The 23,736-nt window shown below is 42.3% G+C and overlaps 1 protein-coding gene across 8 annotated transcripts in view; it reads right to left on the reverse strand.

The window, feature by feature from the left end:
- The window catches only part of LOC145348921 (protocadherin Fat 3-like), a 567,559-nt gene that overhangs the window by 19,539 nt on the left and 524,284 nt on the right, over nt 1–23,736 (reverse strand). For all 8 annotated transcript variants that reach the window (XM_080197003.1, XM_080197010.1, XM_080197006.1 and 5 more), the window contains 3 exons: nt 22,979–23,113; nt 18,460–18,617; nt 4,208–4,670 (listed from right to left, as the gene is read on the reverse strand). In XM_080197003.1, coding sequence (XP_080053129.1) covers nt 4,208–4,670; nt 18,460–18,617; nt 22,979–23,113 — 756 coding nt within the window. The remainder of the gene's footprint in view (nt 1–4,207; nt 4,671–18,459; nt 18,618–22,978; nt 23,114–23,736) is intronic.

Below are 23,736 nucleotides of genomic sequence, written 5' to 3' on the forward strand. Positions count from 1 at the left end.
CTCTCTCGTTCTTGAGTTCAATTCAATGACTTGGCCTCCACAACCTTTTGTGGTAGAGGATTCCATTTTGAGCGAAGATATGTTCCTCACATCAGTCCTAAATGGTCTACCCTGTATCTGAGACTCTGCATTTGGTTCGAGGATACCCATGATGTGGAGATGCCAGCGTTGGACTGGGGTAAACACAGTAAGAAGTCTCACAACACCAGGTTAAAGTCCAACAAGTTGATTTGATAGTAAACATATTAGCTTTCAGGGTTTGCCCCTTTGTCAGGTGAGTGGAGAGTTCTGGTCACAAACAGAGCACATAAAGGCACACACAGTTTACAGAATACTAATTAGAACATGAGTCTTTACAGCTAATCAGTTCTTAAAGGTGCAAAGAACAAAGGATAGTACAGCACAGGAAACAGGCCCTTTGGCCCTCCAAGCCTGTGCTGCTCATTGGTCCAACTAGACCATTCGTTTGTATCCCTCCATTCCCAGTCTGCTCATGTGACTATCCAGGTAAGTCTTAAACGATCCCAGCGTGTCCGCCTCCACCACCCTACTTGGCAGTGCATTCCAGGCCCCCACCACCCTCTGTGTAAAAAAATGTCCCTCTGAAATCTGAGTTAAACCTCGCCCCTCTCACCTTAAGCCCGTGACCCCTCGTGATTGTCACCTCAAATACAGGCTAAGTTGAACAAATCTCTCTTCTCGGACAGTCTTGCCGACCCTGCTATCAGCCTGGCGAACCTCTATGGCAAGTATATCCTTTCTTAGTTAGGGAGACTAAAACTACACACAGTACTCCAAGTGTGATCTCACCAAGGTCTTGTCTAACTGCAGTAAGACATCCCTACTTCAAATTCTCTTGCAGTGAAGGACAATATACCATTTGTATTCCTAATTGCTTGCTGCATCTGCCTCTCCACTTTCATTGACTAGTGTGCAAGGATGCCCAGACCCATTTGTACATCCACATCTCCCAATATATCACTATGAAATAATACACTTCCTTCCTTTTAAGGTTGATCTGAGGAACACTGCCCTGAAGAACATCGGTAGAAATGTCCTGGGGCTGAAATGATTGGCCTCCAGCAACCATTACTATTTTCCTATTACAGTGTATGACATCAGACAGCAGAGAATTTTCTGCCTAATCCTCATAGCTTTTTCTTGAGCTTTTAGTGTCATACTTGGTAAAATGTAGCCTTGATGTTAAGGGGAGTCACTTTCAATCACATCTGGAATTCAGCTTGTGTTCATACTGGGATTGAGATTGGATGCCAAGTTGTTTTGCAGAAGTCAAATTGTGCATCTGCATGCAGATTATGGCAAATGCAGGTTAGTGCAGACTAAGCCACTGTTCATAAGTTGTAATGGTTCTTCCACCTAATTTCACAACCCTAGTCTGACAGCTACATTCTTTGACACAGAGCCTGCAGCAGTCAGTGGTGATGCTATTGACATAAGAACATAAGAACATAAGAAATAGGAGCAGGAGTAGGCCATCTGGCCCTTCGAGCCTGCCCCGCCATTCAATAAGATCATGGCTGATCTGTCGTGGCTCAGTTCCACTTTCCCGCCCTCTCCCCATAACCCTTAATCCCCTCTCTTATCAAAAACCCATCAACCCGCTTCTTAAAAATATTTAGCGAGGCAGCCTCCACCACTTCAACGGGCAGAGAATTCCAGAGATTCACCACCCTTTGAGTGAAGAAGTTCCTCCTCAACTCCGTTCTAAACCGCCCCCCCTTTATCTTGAGGCTGTGCCCCCTAATCCTACTGTCCTTTCTGAGCGGGAAGAGTCTCTCCACCTCTATCCTATCCATCCCATTCATCATCTTATATGTCTCAATGAGATCTCCCCTCATTCTTCTAAACTCTAACGAGTACAAGCCTAGTTTATTCAGCTTCTCCTCATAGCTCAACCCCCTCAACTCCGGTATCAGCCTAGTAAACCTCCTCTGCACTCCCTCCAAGGCCAAAATATCCTTGCGCAGGTGCGGCGCCCAAAACTGCACACAGTACTCCAGCTGCGGCCTCACCAATGCCCTATACAGCTGCAGCAAGACCTCCCTACTTTTATATTCAATCACTCTTGATGACGGATACTGAAGTCCCTAAACGAGTGTAGATTCTGAGCTATTTCTGTCCTTAATGTTCAACGTTAAGGAATATGGATTCATCAGTAGAGAGACGAAAGCATATTTCTTGCCTATTTTTGACTCTCAACCAACAGACACCTAGGGGTTAATGTTGGAGACTCTAAGGACCATCCCTCCAACTCATTACCATGGCACCATTGTGGGTGTATTTGACCTGATGGCCATTGCCAGGAATGATGATGGAAGAATCTTGTCATGTCCATAGTGACTTTTACCTGACTAGTCAATAGGACAGTTCCTACAACCTTGATATCAGTCCCCTAGACTGGAGGAGGATTTTGCAGGGTTGGCTGGGTCAGATGCATTTTCATTTGTGTCCTAATCCATTGCCTAGGTCCACAGAATCCTAACAGTGCAGGAGGAGGCCATTTGCGTATGCACCAACTCTCCAAAAAAGCATCTTACTCAGGCCCACTGCCTTGCACTATCCCCTTAACACTACACATTTACCATAGCTAATTCATAAGAACATAAGAAATAGGAGCAGGAGTAGGCCATCTAGCCCTTCGAGCCTGCCCCGCCATTCAATAAGATCATGGCTGATCTGTCGCTGCTCAGTTCCACTTTCCGGCCCTCTCCCCATAACCCTTAATCCCCTCTCTTATCAAAAACCCATCTGAGATACTAAGAAACAGCTTAGCATGGCCAATTCACCTAACCTGTACATCTTTGGACTGTGGGAAGAAACCAGAGCACCCGGAGGAAACCCGCACATATACATGGAAAATGTACAAACTCTCCACAGTCACCCAAGGCCAGAATCAAACACAGGCCTCTGCCAATGAGAGGCAGCAATGCTAACCACTGTGGCAACATGCTACACTCACTCCAGTTTTATCCTTCCTAGCAGTTTGTTACAACTGAGCAGTTTGTTAGGACACTCCAAAGAGTACTTAGGAATCAACCATGTTTGAATTCTTTATTCAGTAAAATTTAACAGATAAGGGGAATGAGGAAGATCTGTGTGGGCCTCTAACAACTCCACCCAGGCAATTTCATGGGATAACATATATATTTCCAGGGATAAAAGTAATTTGTAAAAAAGGAATTGATGTGTCCAAAAACATAAAAGAGGCTATAGTTGTTTGTCAATGATTTCACTTGAAATATTACAGAACTTTTAACACAGCGTGCGCTTTGTAAAGATTGTCTCAAGTAAGTCAACAGGTTCCTCTCCTTTTTACCTATTTTCTCCCCCCACCGGAAGGCTTGAATCGCCTTAGTCTAGCCACTTCCTGTTACCTTGCTTATCTTTCATTGATGTGTGAGTACTGACAGTGACTATCAGCAAGCTCTTCAAATGTGAGGAGTACCATGGCTGAGACTGATCCTGTTCTTATCTCACACAAGCACATGCACACATTCCGGCAGGAGAACTGCTTGGCAATGAGGGAAAAAATCCTTGAATCTTTTTCTTCTTTGAGCTCTGGGATATTGAGGCGAAATGTAGCACTCTTATATCGTCCTGCCGAGGTCAGATAATCCAGAATGAATTGGGAATGAGTCTAAGAGCTTCCAGAGCAACACACAGAGGGGCTAGGAGAGTAAAACTTAATTTGGATTATGTTTTGTCACATGAACATTTTGAAGATGCATGGCAGTGCTATTTCCCTAAGGTTAAAGCTGCAATAATGTAAGCACTATCTAACAAACGTAATTTCCATTATTTTTACCATTTTTCAGACCTGGATAATACACATTTCACAGCATAAATGAGCAACAGAACAGCATTTTTAGTTTTGCTAAAAAAGAAAATTAAAGAATTGTAATTGAAACCTTTTCAAAAATGCAATGATTTAATTTGCACTTTAGTGAACCAATTTATTAGGATTATTTCTGTATTACATTATTGTACTGAATGTAAGATGTGGCTTTTGTAGTCTCTGCTCACTAAACCGCTCTCCAACACATTTTTAAGAAAGACAAGTTTACCAGCACACACAGAATCAGCATTCATTATTTTACTTGGATGCCAATATTCATGGGATATTTTATGTGTTATTATTTCATGCACCATCTAGTAGAAAATGTGAAGCTGCAATACCAGAACTTACCACCAGATGGCTGGCTAATACAACTCCCTCCATTCTGGCACCGCTCTCTTGCACAGGTGTCAGGGTACAAGACACAGCCGAGTTTCAGTTCCGTCAGCCCAACGACTTCAGCAAAATGGCTGCGCTTGTTTTGGAGTGGCAACTGATTGCCATTGAGGACAACTGAGTCCAGGCATCCTTGAAACCCACCAAGGACTTGTGCACTCTTTTGGCTTGACAGGCCACGAGCAGCTGGCACCTGGGCACCAAAATAGATGGAGCTATCAATACTGAGGATATGAAAGTTGAAAGGAGCCCATCGACGCTCCACGTAGCTGTCATCAAGTGCGAGGCTTGTGAAATTCTTGTTGAGATCCAGAAAGACAGTGTGCCAGTTCCCATCATTCACTGTTCTGCCAGAAATCCCCACAATGCCAGGCCCACTACCGCAGTCCAATTGAAACCAGAGCTTTCCATCCACAATCTGATGAATATAGTAAATAAAAGAGTGCGTTAGAAATGATACTAAAATGAGGCAATAAAACATTGAAAAACCAAAATATTCATTACCTTTGTAAGATAATTCAAAATTAATCATCTGCATAACTATTGTCAGACAATAAAATTATGTCAATACCTGCAGTCAATGGGAGTTGGAAGATATTTAAAGATTGTAAAATAAAACAAAATGAGAAGAAGAAGCCAAGATAGTTATAAAAACATCTTAATGCATTACGAGTCAGCTTGGCTCAGTCCCTAGAATCTCAATGAGTTGGAAGGTCGTAGGTTCAATTCCCCAGCAGACTTGAACATATAATCTAGGCTGACAGTTCAGTGTTGTGTTAGGGAATGCCGCTGTGTTGAAGCTGCCACCTTCCAGATAAGGTATGAACCTAAATTTCTGTTCAGTTAAGCGTGAGAGATCCTGTAGCCCTATTTACTGTGTTGAGTGTTCTCACTGTATGTTGGATGGCATTTCTGACCAACAAAGGCAAAACAGCATAAGATCATGCTGTTTTGGGGATTTTCTTGTGTGCAATTTCTTGGTTGTTGAGGGAGGGTTTAGGATGGTGGGCTGGGTGGGAGAATTTAAAAAAGGGCAGCATGGTAGCACAGTGGTTAGCACTGCTGCTTCACAGCTCCAGGGACCTGGGTTCGATTCCCGGCTTGGGAATCACTGTCTGTGTGGAGTTTGCATTTTCTCCTTGTGTCGGCATGGGTTTCCTCCCACAGTCCAAAGATGTGTGGGTTAGGTTGATTGGCCATGCTAAATTGACCGTAGATGCATAGTTTAGAGGATTAGTGGGTAAAATATGTACAGATATGGGGGTAGGGCCTGGGTGGGATTGTGATCGGTGCAGAATCGATGGGCCGAATGGCCTCATTCTGAACTATAGGGTTTCTATGATTTCTATGATGATTTCAAACTGGCTGCCGTGTTTTCTAATATAACATTAACTATATTTCTTAACACATTGGCCAGAATTCTCTGGCCATTCACGTCCAGCCGCTGCTGCCCGTGAGAATGAAGAATTTGGTGCTTAGCCAAACCTCCGTTCATTGCAGTGGGATCAGAGAATCTCGCTGGTGTGCACAGCTGGAGAAATCTGCTGAAGTTTAATGACTGTAAGAGTACTTTGATCACCCTAAGGAAGTGTAAATGCTGATATAATGCAAACATTTCCTTCACAGTCTAAAGAATCTCTTCCTGCAATGTAAACCAGGTAGGAAAGATATGCATGCAAGACTTTAGACAAATCATAACACATTGTGGCCAGAATTCCCTGGCTGTTCACACTGATGAGATCCTGTTGTCCTGCCTATGGCTCACCCCTGCCCATGGGTTTCCCAGTGGCATAGGGTGCAGTCAATGGGAAATCCCATTTAGAGCGGTGGGGCCAAGAAACCTGTCATCGCGAACAGCGCACTGCCTCCCCGGCACGAGAAACATGCTGTGGGGAAGCCAGAGAATTCCCCCATTGTCTCTTGTTGTAATAATTACTTCTTTTTAAAATGCTCTACTAACGAATGGTTCAGGTGCCTCGCATAAGTCCAAAGTAAGATTGTCATAGGAACAGAAACTCTGAGGGGAGTTTCTGCAAATACCATTTTCATAGAATCCTTACAGTGCAGAAGGAGGCCATTCAGCTCATTGAGTCTGCACTGACCACAATCCCACCCAGCCCCTATCCCTGTAGCCCCACATCATTTACCCTGCTAGTCCCCCTGACATTAAGGGGCAATTTAGCATGGTCAAGCAACCTAACCCGCACATCTTTGGACTGTGGGAGGAAACCTACACAGACATGAGGAGGATGTGCAAACTCCACACAGACAGTGACCCATGCAGGGAATCGATCCTGAATTCCTGGCACTATGAGGCATCAGTGTTAACAACTGTGCCACCGTCCTGCTTTTTAAGATGGCAAGGCAGGGTAAAAAGGCAATTAATATAGCGTATGTAATCTTGACCTTTATAAAGAGGCACAGAATACAAAAGCCAGGGAAGTTATACAAAACTACATAAAATATGAATTCAACCCACTGTGTCCTTTTCTGGGCACAACACTTTAGGCATGACATGAAGTCTTTGTCAGAGATACAGAAGAGATTTACTTGAATGGCTCCAGAGATAAGGAATTACAGAATTATAGATGTAAGAAGCTGTGGTTATTCTCCTTACAGTAGAGAAGGTTAAGATGATGTATGGCAGAGGTGTTTAAAAATCAAGAAGGTTTTAGATAGATGAAGGAAAACTGTATTCAATTGCTGAAGGGTCAATAGCAAGAGAGCACAGATTTAAGGCGATTGCCAGAAAAAATGTAACATAAGAAAAAGTTTTTTTTTCCTAATCAATGAATGGTTATTATTTGGAATGCACAATTCGACAGGGCAATGGGTGTAGATCCAATAGTGGCTTCCAAAATAAAACTGTATATGTATTTGAAAGATAAAAAAAATTGTAGGAATATGAAGGGCAGAAAAGTGATAATAATTGGATTGCTCTTCAAAAGAACAAACTCATACTTGATGGGCTAAATGGTTTTTGTCTTTGCTGTATTATTCTATTACACTGAGCCAAAGGCTCAGTTGCATTCAAGAAATGGGTACCATAGAAGCATAAAGTCAAGTGATTTTGTTCTGTTAAGTTTAATAGAATTTCATGTGGAACAATGTGAACTTACTAGTGCAAACATTTTAATTAATTTACTTTCAATCAAGCACCTTTCATGGTTCAAAAAACTTACCAGGTAACTAATTTGCCTGTTAGCATGCAAATAATCCAGAGACATCGCCAAGATATTGAGGCCCCATGATACTTGCTACAGTATCGGACTGATAATATCATTAATCCACTGGATATTAAGTTAGCTTAGAGGACTGTAAAAATGTGCAAAGAGGTATTGCTCATACTGCAGTCACTCCAGGAGAGTTGTGATTTCTATGGATCTGCATTATGCATTTCATTTAACACAACCTGAATGTAACAGCTAAAAGATGTGAATTTTTAAAGCTAAGGAAAGATTAGTGAAATTCATGCTTTACAGTCTAGAGTGGTAGCTTAGAGAGAGATCACAGAGAGGGTATATGCAATATTAAATAGAGCCATTTTTTTCTTCAAATTGAGCTGAAACAGTACGATCAGAGAGTATTCAACAAAAAAGACATTTTAAAATAGATATATGAGTATTAGCCAAATTATCTGTAGCCAGAAAATTTACATGTTTAGAATAATTTACAAAGTAGAATCAGCAACATTAGAATCATTCAAAGGCAGTAAATAAAGGATTTGATGTCCTGCTGACGAGCTTTGATATTGTTAATGGGTTTTATCATCTCTCCATTTCTCAATTTGTTTTTCTAAATTAATTATAGATGAAACTATGTGCATTTCCCTCTGTCTTTTTCTCCACTGTTACAAAGGATTCCCAGGATGGATTTCAGAGCAGTCATACCTGTGGCTTAAAAACTACTAGGCACATTATGACGGCGAGAAAGCTGATCAACTATTTCTCTGTTATTTACAAAGACATTGAAACCTGAAAGTATTTAAATACATTTCCTAAAAATTAAACTCCAATTATTCCAGTAGCCCTGATTTACAAAACGTTCCACATGAATTGGGGTGCATCAGATGTAGTCGGTATTACTGTGACATAGCTACAGAAAAACTCAGGACCGGGAATTAAATGGTTATGTGCGGAGCACCATAACCAGCAAGTATTCCCGATAAGGGGCAAGGGGAATGGGACAGGGTAAACTTCTGAACAGGGGAGGGGAACAGGGAGAAGTCCCAAATGGAAGTGCCAGGTATGTGACAAAAACAGGGATCAAAAACAGGTCCCAATAAAGTTCAGTTAAAAGAGAGGTGCAGAAAGACAGGCTCCATCAGAAAAAGGACTGCGGGGAGCAGACTTCAAGTGAAGCAGGCCATTGGGTCAAAGTACTCCTGGCGGTGGTGAAACCATTATTATGCAGATGACAAAAATAGCCTGATGTATTTGGGGAATGCAAATGCCTGTGATGATGGTTTGCCCAGGCTAGGGCAGAGTAGAGGATTAGGGCAGCCAATGAGGTTAAACGAAAGCTTTACCTGATACAATATTTAAAAGTCATCTTGGCCTTTTGGTTCAGATGAAGCATCAGGTCAAGCCCAAGATAGGATGCAATGCCTCACCCTGTCAGCTTGGATTTTGTTTGTCCCTCTGGTGGGGACCATGAATTGGATTTAATTTCAGCTGGGTTTTTTGGTCGGAATAAAAGTACCAAAAAGTATGCAAAAGTAAATTTACTCCTTTGGAACAGTAAGGTTCTACAAGACATGGCTGAATATCTTAAGTTGTGCCTTAAGTTGGTGTTTGGGCATTTAGGGAATCCAGAGGATAGGACTCTCAGGCGACAAGATTGAAACCCTACAAGGTGGGCCGTTATTGATGCTGTACGAGTTTGTTAATTTAAGAGGGCTCATGAAAAACCCTGAAGACTTAAGGCAGCCACTGAGGGTTGGTGACTCTGTATTGCAGGCTGTTGGAACAAAGCAGCAATGTTCTGTCTGATTCAGCCAAAGAGCTGAAATTGTGTTTCTAAGTTTATGTCAGTGTGCATATTCAGAACTCCAAGTGAATGGAATCTCAGAAGGTGAGACTGAAACTCTGCAAAGTGGGCCGTCATTGAATTGTGTTTTGTGGCACACCATCATGCTAAATGGGTAGGTTCAGAACAGGCGTAGCAGCTAAAAACTGGCCATCATTAATGAACACTGGGCCATCAGTAACAGAATGGTATTCCACAGTCTGTAACTTCACAGTCCAGCAAATCCTTCACTCTGCCATTATCATCAAACCAAAGTGCTAACCCAGATACAGTAAGAGATGTAAGAGAATATGCTAGGAGCAGCAGTAAGATACCTAAAAATGATTGGTGGAGATACGACATAAGGCAACATGCATGTTAAATAAGAGAACCCACTTGCTTTAATTAGAACTAAGCGACCCAAGAACCCAAGGGCGGCAAGGTAGCACAGCGGTTAGCACTGCTGCTTCACAGCTCCAGGTGCCTGGTCAATTCCCGGCTTGGGTCACTCTCTGTGTGGAGTTTGCACATTCTCCTCGTGTCTGCGTGGGTTTCCTCCAGGTGCTCCGGTTTACTCCCACAGTTCAAAGATGTGTGGGTTAGGTTGATTGGCCATGCTAAAATTTCCCCTTAGTGTCCTGAGATGCGTAGGTTAGAAGTATTAGCAGGTAAATGTGTAGGGATATGGGGGTAGGGCCTGGGTGAGATTGTGGTCGATGCAGACTTGATGGGCCAAATGGCCTCTTTCTGCACTGTAGGGTTCCTTTGATGCTAAGAACCAATGAATTGCTAATTTTGAATGTTATTCGTACAACTGGCAGGCAAGACCCTATACCCTCCACTAAATGACACCCAATTTTTCTACTGAAACTTTATTCACAGTTTGGCCATCACTTATTTTTAATGCTACTGCTTACATCATTCAGTAAGTTCCCGCTAACTGCATCATTTGAAATCTATCAAATAAATTTCTGTAGCAGTCTTACATACCTTGCTAACTACGGATATGATGTTATGACTGTGACTAGACTTCAGCAGCAAACCAATTCAATATAATCTTTTGTGGTATCAACAAACATACACTACTATAGTACTCAGGGTCAAGATCCTGCCGGTGGTTTAGGTGGAAGAATTGTGGAAAATTAAGATGAAATGAAAGCAGCTGCTGGAAACATCATGAGAGCATGACAGCTGCTTCAGAAATTTGTTTCTGGCGTCTTTAGATAGGATATCAAATTTACATTATCCTGCTGCACTTGAACAAATTGGTGAAAATTTCTGATGTGCTCTGAAACTCTAAATATCTTTTATAATGCAAACAGGGGATTCAGTCCATGGTTCTAAGGACCAGAAAACTGAACAATGAACACTAACCAAAATGCAATATTATTGAACTTTAAGACATGCAAAAAATTGCTTTAATTCTGTTAACATTTCTAAATGTTAACAGTTACATTCACAAGCTGTACAATCAGTATCAAATAATACAAATTACTATTAGGAAGCTGCAGATGCTTAACAATTCAGTTCCTGATGTTAGCACAGGGATTGTTATCAAATCGAAAACACATTTCTCACTAGACTCAGTTCAACATCTTTCTTCCTCCCTTCCCATGAGCTTTAAGTATTTCTACACATACTTTTCCTACATGTATCATCATTTGAAGTCACTCACTTACATAAAAAATACTCCCTTCAAAGAACTGAAGCTGCTGGCAGATTAACTCCTGAAATCTGTTATTCAATGAAAGCTGGATTTGTTGGGCAGGGCCCGGGGGGGGGGGGAATGGGTGAGGAGATTCTCAAAGTGGCTTGAGGTACGTGAAGAACACAGTAGTGTCATGAAAGAGTTGGAATATACATTGGAGTGGATCCATAACGGAGGGCTGATCACAATACTACCCATATAAGGAAAAATAGGCATGACATCAATCTAGTGCTGGTTGGCCACTCAACTTTCACAGAAATCTAAAATAAATGTCTGGAAGCACTTGATATCTGTGGTTGGATGGAGGTCAGCCAGGGAGGGCTGTTGGGGGTGGGGTGGAGCAGGGAAATAGGTGGTGGAAAAGCAGTTCTGTTCTGTTGTGTGTGCATAAGTATAACATTTCGAATGATTAATATAACATGCAAAAGAGATCAAGATCAAAAAGCCATACAACAATACAAAGAGCAGTTGCAATTTTTCACTGTGTTACTAAGCAAAAAACATCATTCTTACCTAATGGAACTGGAAATGCAATTCAGCAGGGCAGAAGCAGTGCGGCAAATTCCCATAATAATTATGCCAGTGGTTTGATGTGCTAAGTGTACTCCTCCATATTGCTGAAGTCATCCAGAAAGGCACTGCTATAAACTTTATGTGTATTTGTCTGCAAAACTATAGCTCTGTGGCGGCTTCTCAAACTAATTAATTATTTCTACGCTAAGTATTTCTTAACCATTCATCCCAAGTTGATTTCATTCCAATTCACAGCAACTAGCCTGGCAACTCAGATATCCACCCTGCCTGTGAATCCTCCTTTCCCCTGTTGTATGCTTTGGTAAACACCCAATAGTTTCTACATTACTGTCTACTTTGAACTTTTCAGTTTTGTTTCTGTGCTGACCATGTGCTGGGGAATATTATCCTGAAATGTCTTACCTTCTGCTCCTCTGCAACTTGATTATTGAAAGGATACACAATTTCAATATGTGTTGTCTCATGTACCCTGAGGATCCATGATGGTCCACAGTTCACATTTAATTTGTACACATCATGAGCGTTCCCTGCACTGACATTCCTCAGTGCCAAACTAACGCTTAAGATGTCTACTGTGTAATTCTGATCTCCCATAGACACCAAACTTCACACAAATATGTCTTTCTTGTTATGGGATGAAGTTCAACTTCCAGGTTGGACAGCTGCTAACCAAATAGCTAGTCTGGCAGTAACAGCAGGATGTTCCTCCGATCTTAACGGCCTCATTACATGCTGTTGATTCACTTCCCAACCAAATCAAACAGAAATTGAGTGGCAGAAAGTCTGACAACCTGGAAGCTGCATCAAGTGTGGGGTGGGGGATTCTCAGAACAGTGCATTGAAGTCTGGGAAGGCCAGACCTGCAGCTTCTTCCCCCGTTTTTCCTGGCTCACAAAGGGAAGTTCTAAATGTATCTTACAGAGCTTCTCTGTTCACAGAATTCCCTATAGTGGAGAAGAGACCATTCAGCCCATCAAGTCTGCACTGACTCTCTGACAGAGTATCTTACCCAGGCTCTCACCCCATCGTATAAATTTACCATGGCTAATCCATCTAACCTACACATCTTTGGACACTTAAGGAACAATTTAGCACGGCAAATCCACTGAATTCGCTCATCTTTGATCTACGGGAGGAAACCAGAGCACCTGGAGGAAACCCACATAAACACAGAGAGAATTTGCAAACTTCACACAGATACCCAAGGCTAGAATTGAACCCGGGTCTCTGGCGCTGTGAGGCAGCAGTGCAATCATTGTGACACCTTGCTGCCCAGTTGCTTTGGTCAGGTTGCTGCTATAGAGATGGTGACTTGAGCACACATTTCTTTCTGGGTTAGCATGCTGTGGGGTCAAATTGTGTAGGGCCCAAATTTGTATGTATATTTGAGACTCCTGTCTGATTCAGGTGAGCACCTTGTAAGGCAGAAAGATCTAGGAAGTAAAGCTCATAACTGAGTTTCTAACCCTCCTCCCTTCCCTGCAAAATTCTTAATTGAGTATATCAACCATCATTAAATCCTGTACTGTTGCCTTTTGCCAAGAATAAAAATTGGATTTATTTTTAAATTGGTATGCAGGTAGGTGGGTGGTTGGGTAGGGAAGGTGAGGTCGTCTAGTAATTAATTGTTGAGGCAATAAGCACCAAAATTGCTTTACCGAATAATAATGTTGTAAATTAAAAAGTCAAGCTGAAACAAGAGGGAGAAAATGTTTCACCATCAAGTAAAAAAGGAAGTGTGGAGCTGCAAGTCATGCAAAAGCTGAAATGAGGTGGAAGATTTATTTCCTGAGAATGCATTTCATTTGCACTTCGGTGGGTGTGAATGATTAGAGGTTAAATTCATGTTAGTCAGCATTTAGCAGAATCAATATCATGCTACAAAAATTCTGTCAAACCTCAGTTTAAACTTGTTAGTATTGGCAAATAGTTATTTTCATCAAAGTGAAATTTTAACAAAATTAACAGAAAGGCTTACTTTGCAAAAAGAAGGAAAAATTTTTACTTTGTAAAGTTAATCGGGTTATAGTCTGCCAAAGTAATATATTTAATAGGAAATGTATTAAAAATGATGCATTAGAATGTTACGATTTTTGACAAACTACTATGACAATAAGTGAGTTTTCACCTAATGGTGATCGGCAGAATTTTCCCAAACAAATTCAACGGTGGAAAACGAGAATCATTCATGCTGATCTTTTCCGTGTGCTCCGGATCGCAGACTTTTGGCATTCTGCCGTTCTTCTGGATAGCTGGGTGCTTTGCATACGCTGTGGGCAGGGGACTAAACATATTGGTGAAACCAGCCTCAGAGCACTTGGGCACCATTGTGCTAGGGCATCCAGATCAACTAGTGCACTGAAGACTTCCTCCCACACCTCACAGACATCGGAGACACCTCTCCATCTTTATTTCTGGCATTGGGGCATCAGGGTTCTCCAGATGGATTCCCTAGGAGACTCCTGACTTGTCCCTCCCTCCGTCATGACCCCCTTCACAATCCACCCTTGTATGAACTTGCCCTGCAGAGGCCCCCTCATCATAGCCCCCACACAGGCCCTACACCCCACAGGCCACACCCCCTTGGCACTACCCCTGACATACTTAGTGCCTGGTGGGCTCAGCCAATGTGCTCAGTTGGTAGTGTCTGATGTGCACTGCCAAATGTGCGTGCCCCCGACCACCCGGGGGCTCCAATGGCCTATAATCCCTCTGGCATTAGTCTCCACTGGTGGCGTGATGTCACTGTACTCCAGCACAATCCACCTCCTCATGGCCTGGCATTTCCCCCTCTCAACCATTTCCACCAAGCCAGTGGATCAAACTTGTTTCAATGGAGTTGTGGGAGGATATGCCAGAAGTATCACCAAGCATACTTAAAAATGAGGTGTCAATCTGGTGAAGCTACCAAACAGGACCACTTGCATGCCAAACCACACAAATAGCACGTGGTAGACAGATGATCTCACAACCTACGGATCAGGTCTAAGTTCTGCAGTCCTGCCACATTCAGTCATGAATGGCGATGAGCAATTAAACAACTCACTGGAGGAAGAGATTCCATAAACATCCCATCCTGAATGATGAAGGAGCACAGCGCGTCAGTGCAAAAGATAAGTTTGAATCATTTGCTGCAATCTTCAGTCAGAAGTGCTGAGTGGATGATCCATCTCGGTCTCCTCCAGTGGTCACCAGCACGTTAGATTTCAGTCTCCAGCTAATTCAATTCACTCCACGGGCTCTGACAACATTTCAGCAATAATACTGAAGATTTGTGCTCTAGAATTTGCCGCTCTCCCAGCTAAGCTCTTCCAGTACAGTTACAACACTGGCATCTACCCAACAATGTGGAAAATTGCCCAGTTGTTTCCCATACACAAAAGAAGAACAAATCCAACCTGGCCAAATACTGCCCAGTCTATTCTTGATCATCGATAAAGTGATGGAAGGGATCATCAATAGTGCTATCAAGCAGCACCTACCTAGCAATAGCTTGCTCAGTGATGCCCAGTTTGGGTTTCACCAAAGGAACTCAGCTCTTGACCTCATTACAGCCTTGGTTCAAACATGGACAAAAGAGCTGAATTCCAGAGGTGAGGTGAGAGTGATAGCCCTTGACATCAAGGCCGCATTTGACCGAGTTTGGCATCAAGGAGCCCTAGCGAATCTACAGTCAATGGGTATCGGGGGCAAACTCTTTGCTGAATGAGTCATATCTGGCACATAGGAAGACAATTGTGATTGTAGCGGTGGGGGGTGGGGGTCATCTCAGCTCCAGGCCATCTCTGCAGGAGTCCCTCAGGATAGTGTCCCAGGCCTAACCATCTTCAGTTGCTTCATCAATGACCTTTCCTCTGTTACAAGGTCAGAAATGGGGATGTTCGCTGATGATTGCACAACGTTCAGCACTATTTGTGACACCTCAGATGCTTTAGCAGTTCATGTTCAAATGCAGCAAGTTCTAGACAATATCCAGGCTTGTGCTGCCAAGTCACATGTAACATTTGCACCACATAAATGCCAGGCAATGCCAATCACCAATAAAAGACAATCTAATCACTTTCCCTTAACAGTCAATGGTATTACCATTACTGAATCCCTCACTGTAAACAACCTTGGCGTTACCATTGACCAACAACTCAACTAAACACACCACATAAACACAGTGGCTAGAAGAGCAGGTCAGAGGCCAGGAATACTGCGGCAAGTAATTTACCCCAATGCCCCAATGTCTGTCCACCAGCTACAAGACACAAGTCAGGAGTTTGATGAAATACTTCCCACTTGCCTGGACGTGTGCAGCTCCAACAACATTCAAGAAGCTTGACACCATCCAGAACAATGCAACCCATTTGATTGGCATCACATCCACAAATATCTACTCCCTCCACCTACAAGATGCACAGCAGAAGTGCATCAAAGATACTTAGACAGCACCTTCCGAACACATGCCCACTTCCATCGAGAAGGACAGGGGCAGCAGATACATGGGAACACTGTCACCTGCAAGCTTCCATCCAAGTAACTCACCATCCTGATTTGGAAATATGTTGCCATTCCTTTGCAGTCACTTGGTCAAAATCCTAGAATTCCCTCCCTAACGGCATTTTGGTCAATCCACAGCATGTGAACTGCAGAGTTTCAAGAAGGCAGCTCACTACCATATTCCCAATGGCAACTAGGGATGGGGAATACATGCTGGCTGGTCAGCGATATCCACGTCCCACAAATCACAGGATCTGAGGGGGGCTAAATGCAGGGTCAGGTCAGAAGGGGTGGGAGGAGGGGTGGAAAGGTGAGGATGTCACTTATTACTGAGGGGTAGGTGGTACCTTTGCAACCCTTGGGTTCAAAACACCAGATATGCGTTTGTGAGGACTTGTAACAATGGCCACCCACCAGACATCCCAATGGGAGGTGGGTGAATAGCAAGGGTCATTTGATTTGGACTGCAAGCTCTCTAATTATATTTAAATTGGTGCAATTGAATATGTATAGGCTTCCTGCCCAGTCTGGCTGGGAACCTAACTGATGCCAGCAATGATGCCTGGGAATGTTGCAACAGGTTTGGTGATTGGCACTTTCCAGCCAACTCCTCATTCTCCAGACCACCGTGACTCACGATTGGGGCTGAGGGCTCATAGGGTAGAATCTTAAGAATGCTAAGCAATTTGATGCTTTCCTTCCTGAGAGTTGGCACATAGCTCGCGGAAGCCCACTGCCATTTAATGCTCACCTGAATGTCTTCTCTTACCAGTTACTAAATTATATTGTTCCAAGGTAACTCTTCTATTAAACTGTTATCATTTTTAGTATTAGTAAGCCTTGATAACATCAACAGCATTGCTTTCAACATTCAATTAAAATCATAGGGAGCAAACAATATTTACTTCAGATTATTTATTATGATAGCAACTACATCCAGTGTACTCTATGATTATCACCATTATGTACACATTCTGTGCCAACCAGTGATGTGAAATTTAAAACAGTGCAATGTTATTTTTAGTTTAGAGAAAATGACTGAATTAATATACCTAATAAATTCAAAAATTTACTTTATCAAATTGCACAATACATTCAAAGATGGAAACATTACAGTGGAATTATGACCCTGCAATTGGACAAATGCCACCTAGTATCCATCCTTCAGATTCTCCATATTAATTTAAACACCTACAGAACGTGATTTTTTTAATCTTCAAAATAAAGCAAACTCTAGCTGGGTGAAAGCAAATCACACTGTGAGTCATGTAAAGCGTGTATTTTCAAAATCTTCACTGGGGCATATTTAGGTTTAGATTTAATGTTTACTCCTTCTTGGTACAGCCAGGTAGATTATTTAATCAAAGTTCTATGAATCCCGAGTCTTTATTTTGCACTTGGTTACAGCCTCTGAAGAAATGTTTGCATGGGTACTGAAGGCTGTCCAAAACGCATCACCTCATTTTTTAACATTAGGCCAACTTACAGTGCAGAGATGAGAGATTTACAGACTCTAGTTGACGATGATGTGACTGAATATTTGGGCTGCTTGCTAAGCATCAAATTTTCATTTTCAAGTACTTGATTTTCCATTGCTTTACAGAACCGAATTGAAATGATTTGTGGCTTTAATAAAAATGAATTTTTTTTCTGGGTTACATGTACTTAACAGATACAGGAGATGATCGATCCTACTGACAACTCTATTACTTGAAGCCGTGACCCTCAGAAACATCTGGTAGGCTCACCGATGCTCTGTATGTGGAAGCAACTGCTATGGTTTCAAAAACAAGGAACTACTTATTAGGGGCATTAGATTCACAACATTGCAGTCGATGCAGCTGACACTATCACTTTGCCTGCTGCTATCCTGGGTCTACAGTGCCAGGGAGTCTACACATTAAAGTTCATAAGCTAATTCCGTCTGAGTACCTATAGAACCAATGCCTCAGCTACACAGTCTGCATTGCAATCTTTGCTCTTCAATATCAGTTAAAAAAGAGGCCCAGACCATCAACACGCTCAGAGATAAGTGGAGTTCACATTTATATTGAAGGCAATGTCAGCTTCGTCTGTGCTCAGATCCACTAAACAATACATTCTTCAGCATCAGAACTCCTTTCCTCCATTAAAAATTTACACAAGCACTGCTGCAAAAATTACACCTCTGCGTCTGCAAAATGTCACCATAATACGACTGATACACTATCTGATACAGCGGCAGCTTGAGTCGTGACACATTCATGCACAGCAGCACTCCAGTTGTGAACACGTTTACACTTCTGTTACCAGTCATATAGTAGCATTAGATTTTAGTTCTTTAGTTAAATTCTGAAAGAAGGGAATTAAATACTGAAAATGCAAAGGCAACCATCACTTTTAAGACGCCACCCAGAAAATAACGCACCATGTTTACTGATTGTGTGAGACATGCAGAGCATTAAATGCACTAGCATTAATAAATTTTACTTACCTTCAGAATGACACAGTATTCTCCTTCAGCGTACATTATTATTCCATTACTCTGCAGTGTTCTCAAGTGCAGCCCCAATTTCAGTTCATCTCTTTTGCTGTTTTCTGCCACTCGATACTTAATGTAACTGTTTCCAGCAAAACTAAGGGACGCATGACCTGAACAGATTAAAGGAAACCATTGGGAAATGTTAAAACTGTATTCATATGAAATTTGTGAACAAATTATTCTGAATACATAATAATAGAGTTTAATACGAAATGGGATAAGATTTTTTTGCACTTTTAATAAAATATAACACCCTTGATCAATACTGCTCTTTATGGCTCATTTTGAAGCACCCAACTAAATTAGTAACGGCTTAGAACAATGAGGTGTATTTACATAAGAATGCTGCTAATATAAATGCAGAATAGACAAGTGGATTGAGGACCTTCTGAGGGACAACATGAAAAGTACAAAGGACAGGATCTTCTGGCCCTGCTGAAGGTAACCCTCTGCAGCAGATAAGCCAGTGGTGGGACAGGGAGAACAATACAAAATGGCGCAGACATCAGTGGATCCACAGATCACATCAGTGGCCAATGGCCAGCTGCCTTCACCACCAAAAACACGCCATGAGACGGGGTGGGGTGGGAAATCCCGCCCAGAATCTCTACTATTCAATTGGTTTTTCCATGACTTTGCTATCCAACATGATCAGAGCTACATCATGACGTAAAGAAAGTTAGCTTTCAAGTATTTTTTTCCTAATGTTTTCCTATTTTTGGTATGAATAAAAGCTTTTCCATGTTATTCCTATCACAAATTCCTGAGAAGAAAATATATCCTGGAGAACAATTAAAGCTGTGTTAAAGAGCATCAGAGGAAATTGAGAGGGTGCTTGGGTGAGGGCTGGATGGCTGTTTCTTTATTTTATTAAAATGTTGGACCCAGTTCACAGAGGCAGGCCTTCTATCCAGTCTGCCCACAAATCCAACAGCTTCTGCACATGTTTAAGTTTATTTATTAGTGTCACAAGTAGGCTTACATTAACATTGCAATCCCCTAGTCACCACACTCTGGCACCTCTTTGGGGACACTGAGGGAGAATTTAGCATGGCCAATGCACCTAACCAGCACATCTTTGGAGTGTCGGAGGAAACTGGAGCACCCAGAGGAAACCCATGCAGACATGGGGAGACTCTGCAGACTCCACATAGACAGTGACCATAGTCAGAATCAAACCCGAGTCCCTGGTGCTGTGAGGCAACAGTGCTAACCAGGGTGCTACCATGCCACCCCTATTCTGTGGACAATGGACTAACTCCCAGAGAATCCCATCATCTTGAAATGAAAATCCCAGCTTCTGGGGCATTTTCTCCCAGGATGCATTGCAAGGCTGGGAAATGTCCCGACCCTGCAAGCAAAAACTGAGGCATAAGGTGGTGTCTAAGATAGGGTGGCACTTATCACACCAAATGCATTGAATGGCATACGTAATTCTTTATAATTGCATGTTGAATTCAAGAATGATTAACATCTCAAGTTAATTCTGATTTTGTAGAAATAAGAACATAGTTATACCAGTTTAAGCAAATGTAATGACAACTTAGTTTAAATAAATTCAAATATATTGACTAGGACACCCCAAAGTAATTCAAATCCGATAAATAATCTTGTAGGTAAAAATGGCATCCAATTATCATTGGAATACTGATTTATTATTATTGCAATTAGGGAACAAATGTTAGCAGGTAACTTATTTTTTATGACACATATGTTGACAATTTCAAGGAAACAGAATTAAATGGAGCTGAGAAAAGCTTGATGTGTTATTGGTTGATAAGGACCAGAACATTCTCCATATAAATGACAGAAGATTATTCTGCCAAAGAGAAGTTAACCCGCCCTATCTCCTTAAGGGCAGCTAGTGTTATTGCATTAAATGGATCATCCACAAGCACATAATGAGATCAATAGATCAACTGTAGAGGCAGATCTTGAAGCACAGCATTCCATAATTTATCTGAAAATCAATGTTTTAAAAAAAGAGTCTCAGACACTGTAAAGATTTCAGCTCAGCAGTGTCAAAAATAATTGCCTGGCAAACACACTTTTTGCACAGTGTCTTCCTCTTCCTTAAATGCACCAGTCCTGTTTCTTTACAGTCTGCACCCACAAAAATATGGATGGGAATTTCCCACCGCACTCACCCCGAAACTGGAAAATCCTACCCTAGGTCAATGGACCTTTCCATGGCCTGTCCCTCGCCTGCCACGATTGCCGTGAAGGGTGGAATGGGAAAATTCACCCCATTGTGTTTTTCGCCTCTTCCCCACCTGGCTGCAGTGTGTATAAGTGCTACAACCATCCAATTAGACAGTCATACAACATTGGTCAGGCTGAATGGTCAAAAAGCCACATTAAGCAACAGAAGCTGCAGCTAACAGCTATTCACCATCTGGCTGATGACAATGAATTACTAAAACCATGATAGCAGCAACTCCAGTAGGAACAACCGTTGTTCGTTATATATACACGATCATGATAAACCCAACAGAATGGAGCTCAAAGTTTGAGTGAACACAATAACCAATTATTTCAATCGAGTGCCTCAGGGAACTTGCTGTTACTTTCAACATTAGTCTGATGTTTAAGATTGTAATCATTTTCAAATTCAGACACATTTAAATTTTTTGGATAAATAAATGATTTGGATGCTTCCAAAAGGCTGGTTGCATGGAGGCCTTGACATGACTCCCCCAAGTGGGAGATCTGACTTTGCAGGACCATTTGATCCCAGTGCTGAGTTCAATCTGACTCCATTTTTGCTGCAACAAGGATTGCAACGCACGGTGTGGGAATCAGGAGTCTCTAGAGTGCTAAAGGCCAGCCCTTTAAAACTTGGCAAAAAAAAGCCCTTCTGAGAGAGTTGAAAAATCTCAAGCTATCTGATGATTTAAAGTAACCAACTTTTTAAAAACTGAAAACAAAACAGCATGGTTATCTGCTGCCACAGCCATTTTAGCCATGGGGGAGATGTTGGGCAGCCCAATCATCTGCAGGCCAATTGATGATGACCTAATGGCCTGCTCACTGCTGGGATTTTACCTGCAGTAGTGGGTACCAATGTCAGGTATCCAGCCACCAGGGAAACGTTGTGCATAATGGAGGCCCACCCCAAAGGTAGTTCTACCTCCCAGCATTTTCAGTACTGTGCCCTGAAGAACCCAGCTCTCCATCCAAACCAGTGCATTCTACCTTGGCCCTAGCAAAACCCTGGAACTTATTTCTATTTACTGGCTTGATAGCCACCAAATAAATGGCCATGGGGCTAGCTGGCCAAGTGGGGTGGAGTCACCCTTGGATTTTATGTTGGGGGTTGCGACCAGTCCCTCCGTGTGAAATTCCAGCAAAAAATTGTTAAGTTAATAAAACATAACTTTATTCAATGTGTTGTCTCCTCATCTTCCACTCAATTCAGTCCAATCTGAGCCATTTCTGTTAGTGATAATGGATCTCAGTAAATATAGGATCAAACAGGACTAATTGTTGATGTTTTCCATTAAGGAAAAAAGCTATAAGGGGATTTTCCACCCCTGTTTTCAATGGGTGAGGATAGTGGAATGGTTGGAAAATCCAGCGGGAGCCCCAAAAGGTTTTTATGGTGGCAGGATTTCCTGTTGAGTTTGTCTCCACCTCCCCACCAGTGATGTAATGGTGTTACAGCCACGAAAGGTTGGGAACCCCACAAGCATACATTACAACTACTTAGCGTGTCTCCCCATACATCATCTGCCCACATATGGAATTCACTCCTGCCGCATGAAGTCAAATGGGTGGCGTTCACAATAGAATTTATAATGTAGGGAATTGGCAAAAATTTCAGAAGTTTACAAGTAAGAAGAGTCCCGGGGTTGGGGTAGGGGCAGGCCAGGCCTGGGCAGTACCTCAGGAGTGCCTTGGCACTGCCTTTGCCCACAGCACAGCAGGGTGAGGGTCCCATTGTAGTGGGAGGGTGAGGAAAGAGGTGGTGGGGAGGATCTTGTGCCCATGGCACGGGTTGAGAAGGGAGGAGAAGCGGGGACGTTCCTTTTTTTTAATAAAAATGTTGCCCTGATCTGTCAGTAGCTGAGGACCAAGGTTGCTGGCAGGGCAGGTTCTTTCAGTGCCAGCACCACCAACATGATGTTGTGGGATGTGCCTCTTAGGTGTTTTTATCCAAGTGTTTAAAAACACAGCAGAAAAATCCAGCAAGGCAGCTGGCGGGCTGCCCTGTACTTTTCCCACCGGAAAACTCTGCCTTTAAGAAAAATTCCATCAACCTTTGGAACCAGCTTCATACTGTCTCTTCACGCACTTCTATACAGAAAAGAAAATAAATCTTTCAGTTAAATAAAGATGATGCTTTTAACTGATGCACCTTTGAAGATTTTACATTTGAAAGCGTCACTGAATTGAAATACGTAAGTGAAACAAAAATATTTTTTTCTGAGTTGAGATGTACCAGCAGGTATCTTTAATCTGGCTTTCTCACCTGAACATTCTCCTAGGTTTCCTGGTGGACACTGGCAGATATATGGTCCACGTCCGATACCACCGTTAACACAATGCATGTCACTTGGGCAAGGTTTCTCTTGGCAAACATCAGAAACAACAGGGCAGAGATCACCTGTGATAGATGAAGAAACAGCTTACACAAACAGTTCTTCATATTCATTGCAGTGCCGTGCCAAACAAATTTCTGTCCAAAGCTTCAACCAACCAGGAATGCCCTTATTCCCTTTCCCGAAAAAATTCAGATTTTTTTTAAAATAAAGTCTCAATTTCAATGTAATGATAAGCTACTAGAAGTCTGAAAGTTTTAAGCCATGAGGTTTATCTTAACACGATTTTTTCCATCTTACAGATCAGAATCATAGAAAACAGAAACATAGAAGATAGGAGCAAGAAGAGGCTATTTGGCCCTTCGAGCTTGCTCCGCCATTCATTACAATCATAGCTGATCGTCCACCTCAGTAGCCTAATCCTGCTTTCTTCCCTTAACCTTTGATCCCATTCACACCAAGTGCTGTATCCAGCCGTCTCTTGAATACATTCAGGGTTTTGGCACCAACTACTCCCTGTTCTAATGAATTCCAGAGGCTCACCACTCTTTAGATGAAGAAATGGCTCCTCACCTCTGCCTTAAACGGTCTACCCAAAATCCTCAGACTGTCATCCCTGGTTCTGGACTCCCCCACCATTGGGAATATCCTCTCTGCATCTACCCTGTCTAGCCCTGTTAGAATTTTG

This window comes from Carcharhinus amblyrhynchos, chromosome 10 (genome assembly GCF_965287045.1).
Source record: "Carcharhinus amblyrhynchos chromosome 10, sCarAmb.v2.hapA, whole genome shotgun sequence".
NCBI classification, from domain to species: domain Eukaryota; kingdom Metazoa; phylum Chordata; class Chondrichthyes; order Carcharhiniformes; family Carcharhinidae; genus Carcharhinus; species Carcharhinus amblyrhynchos.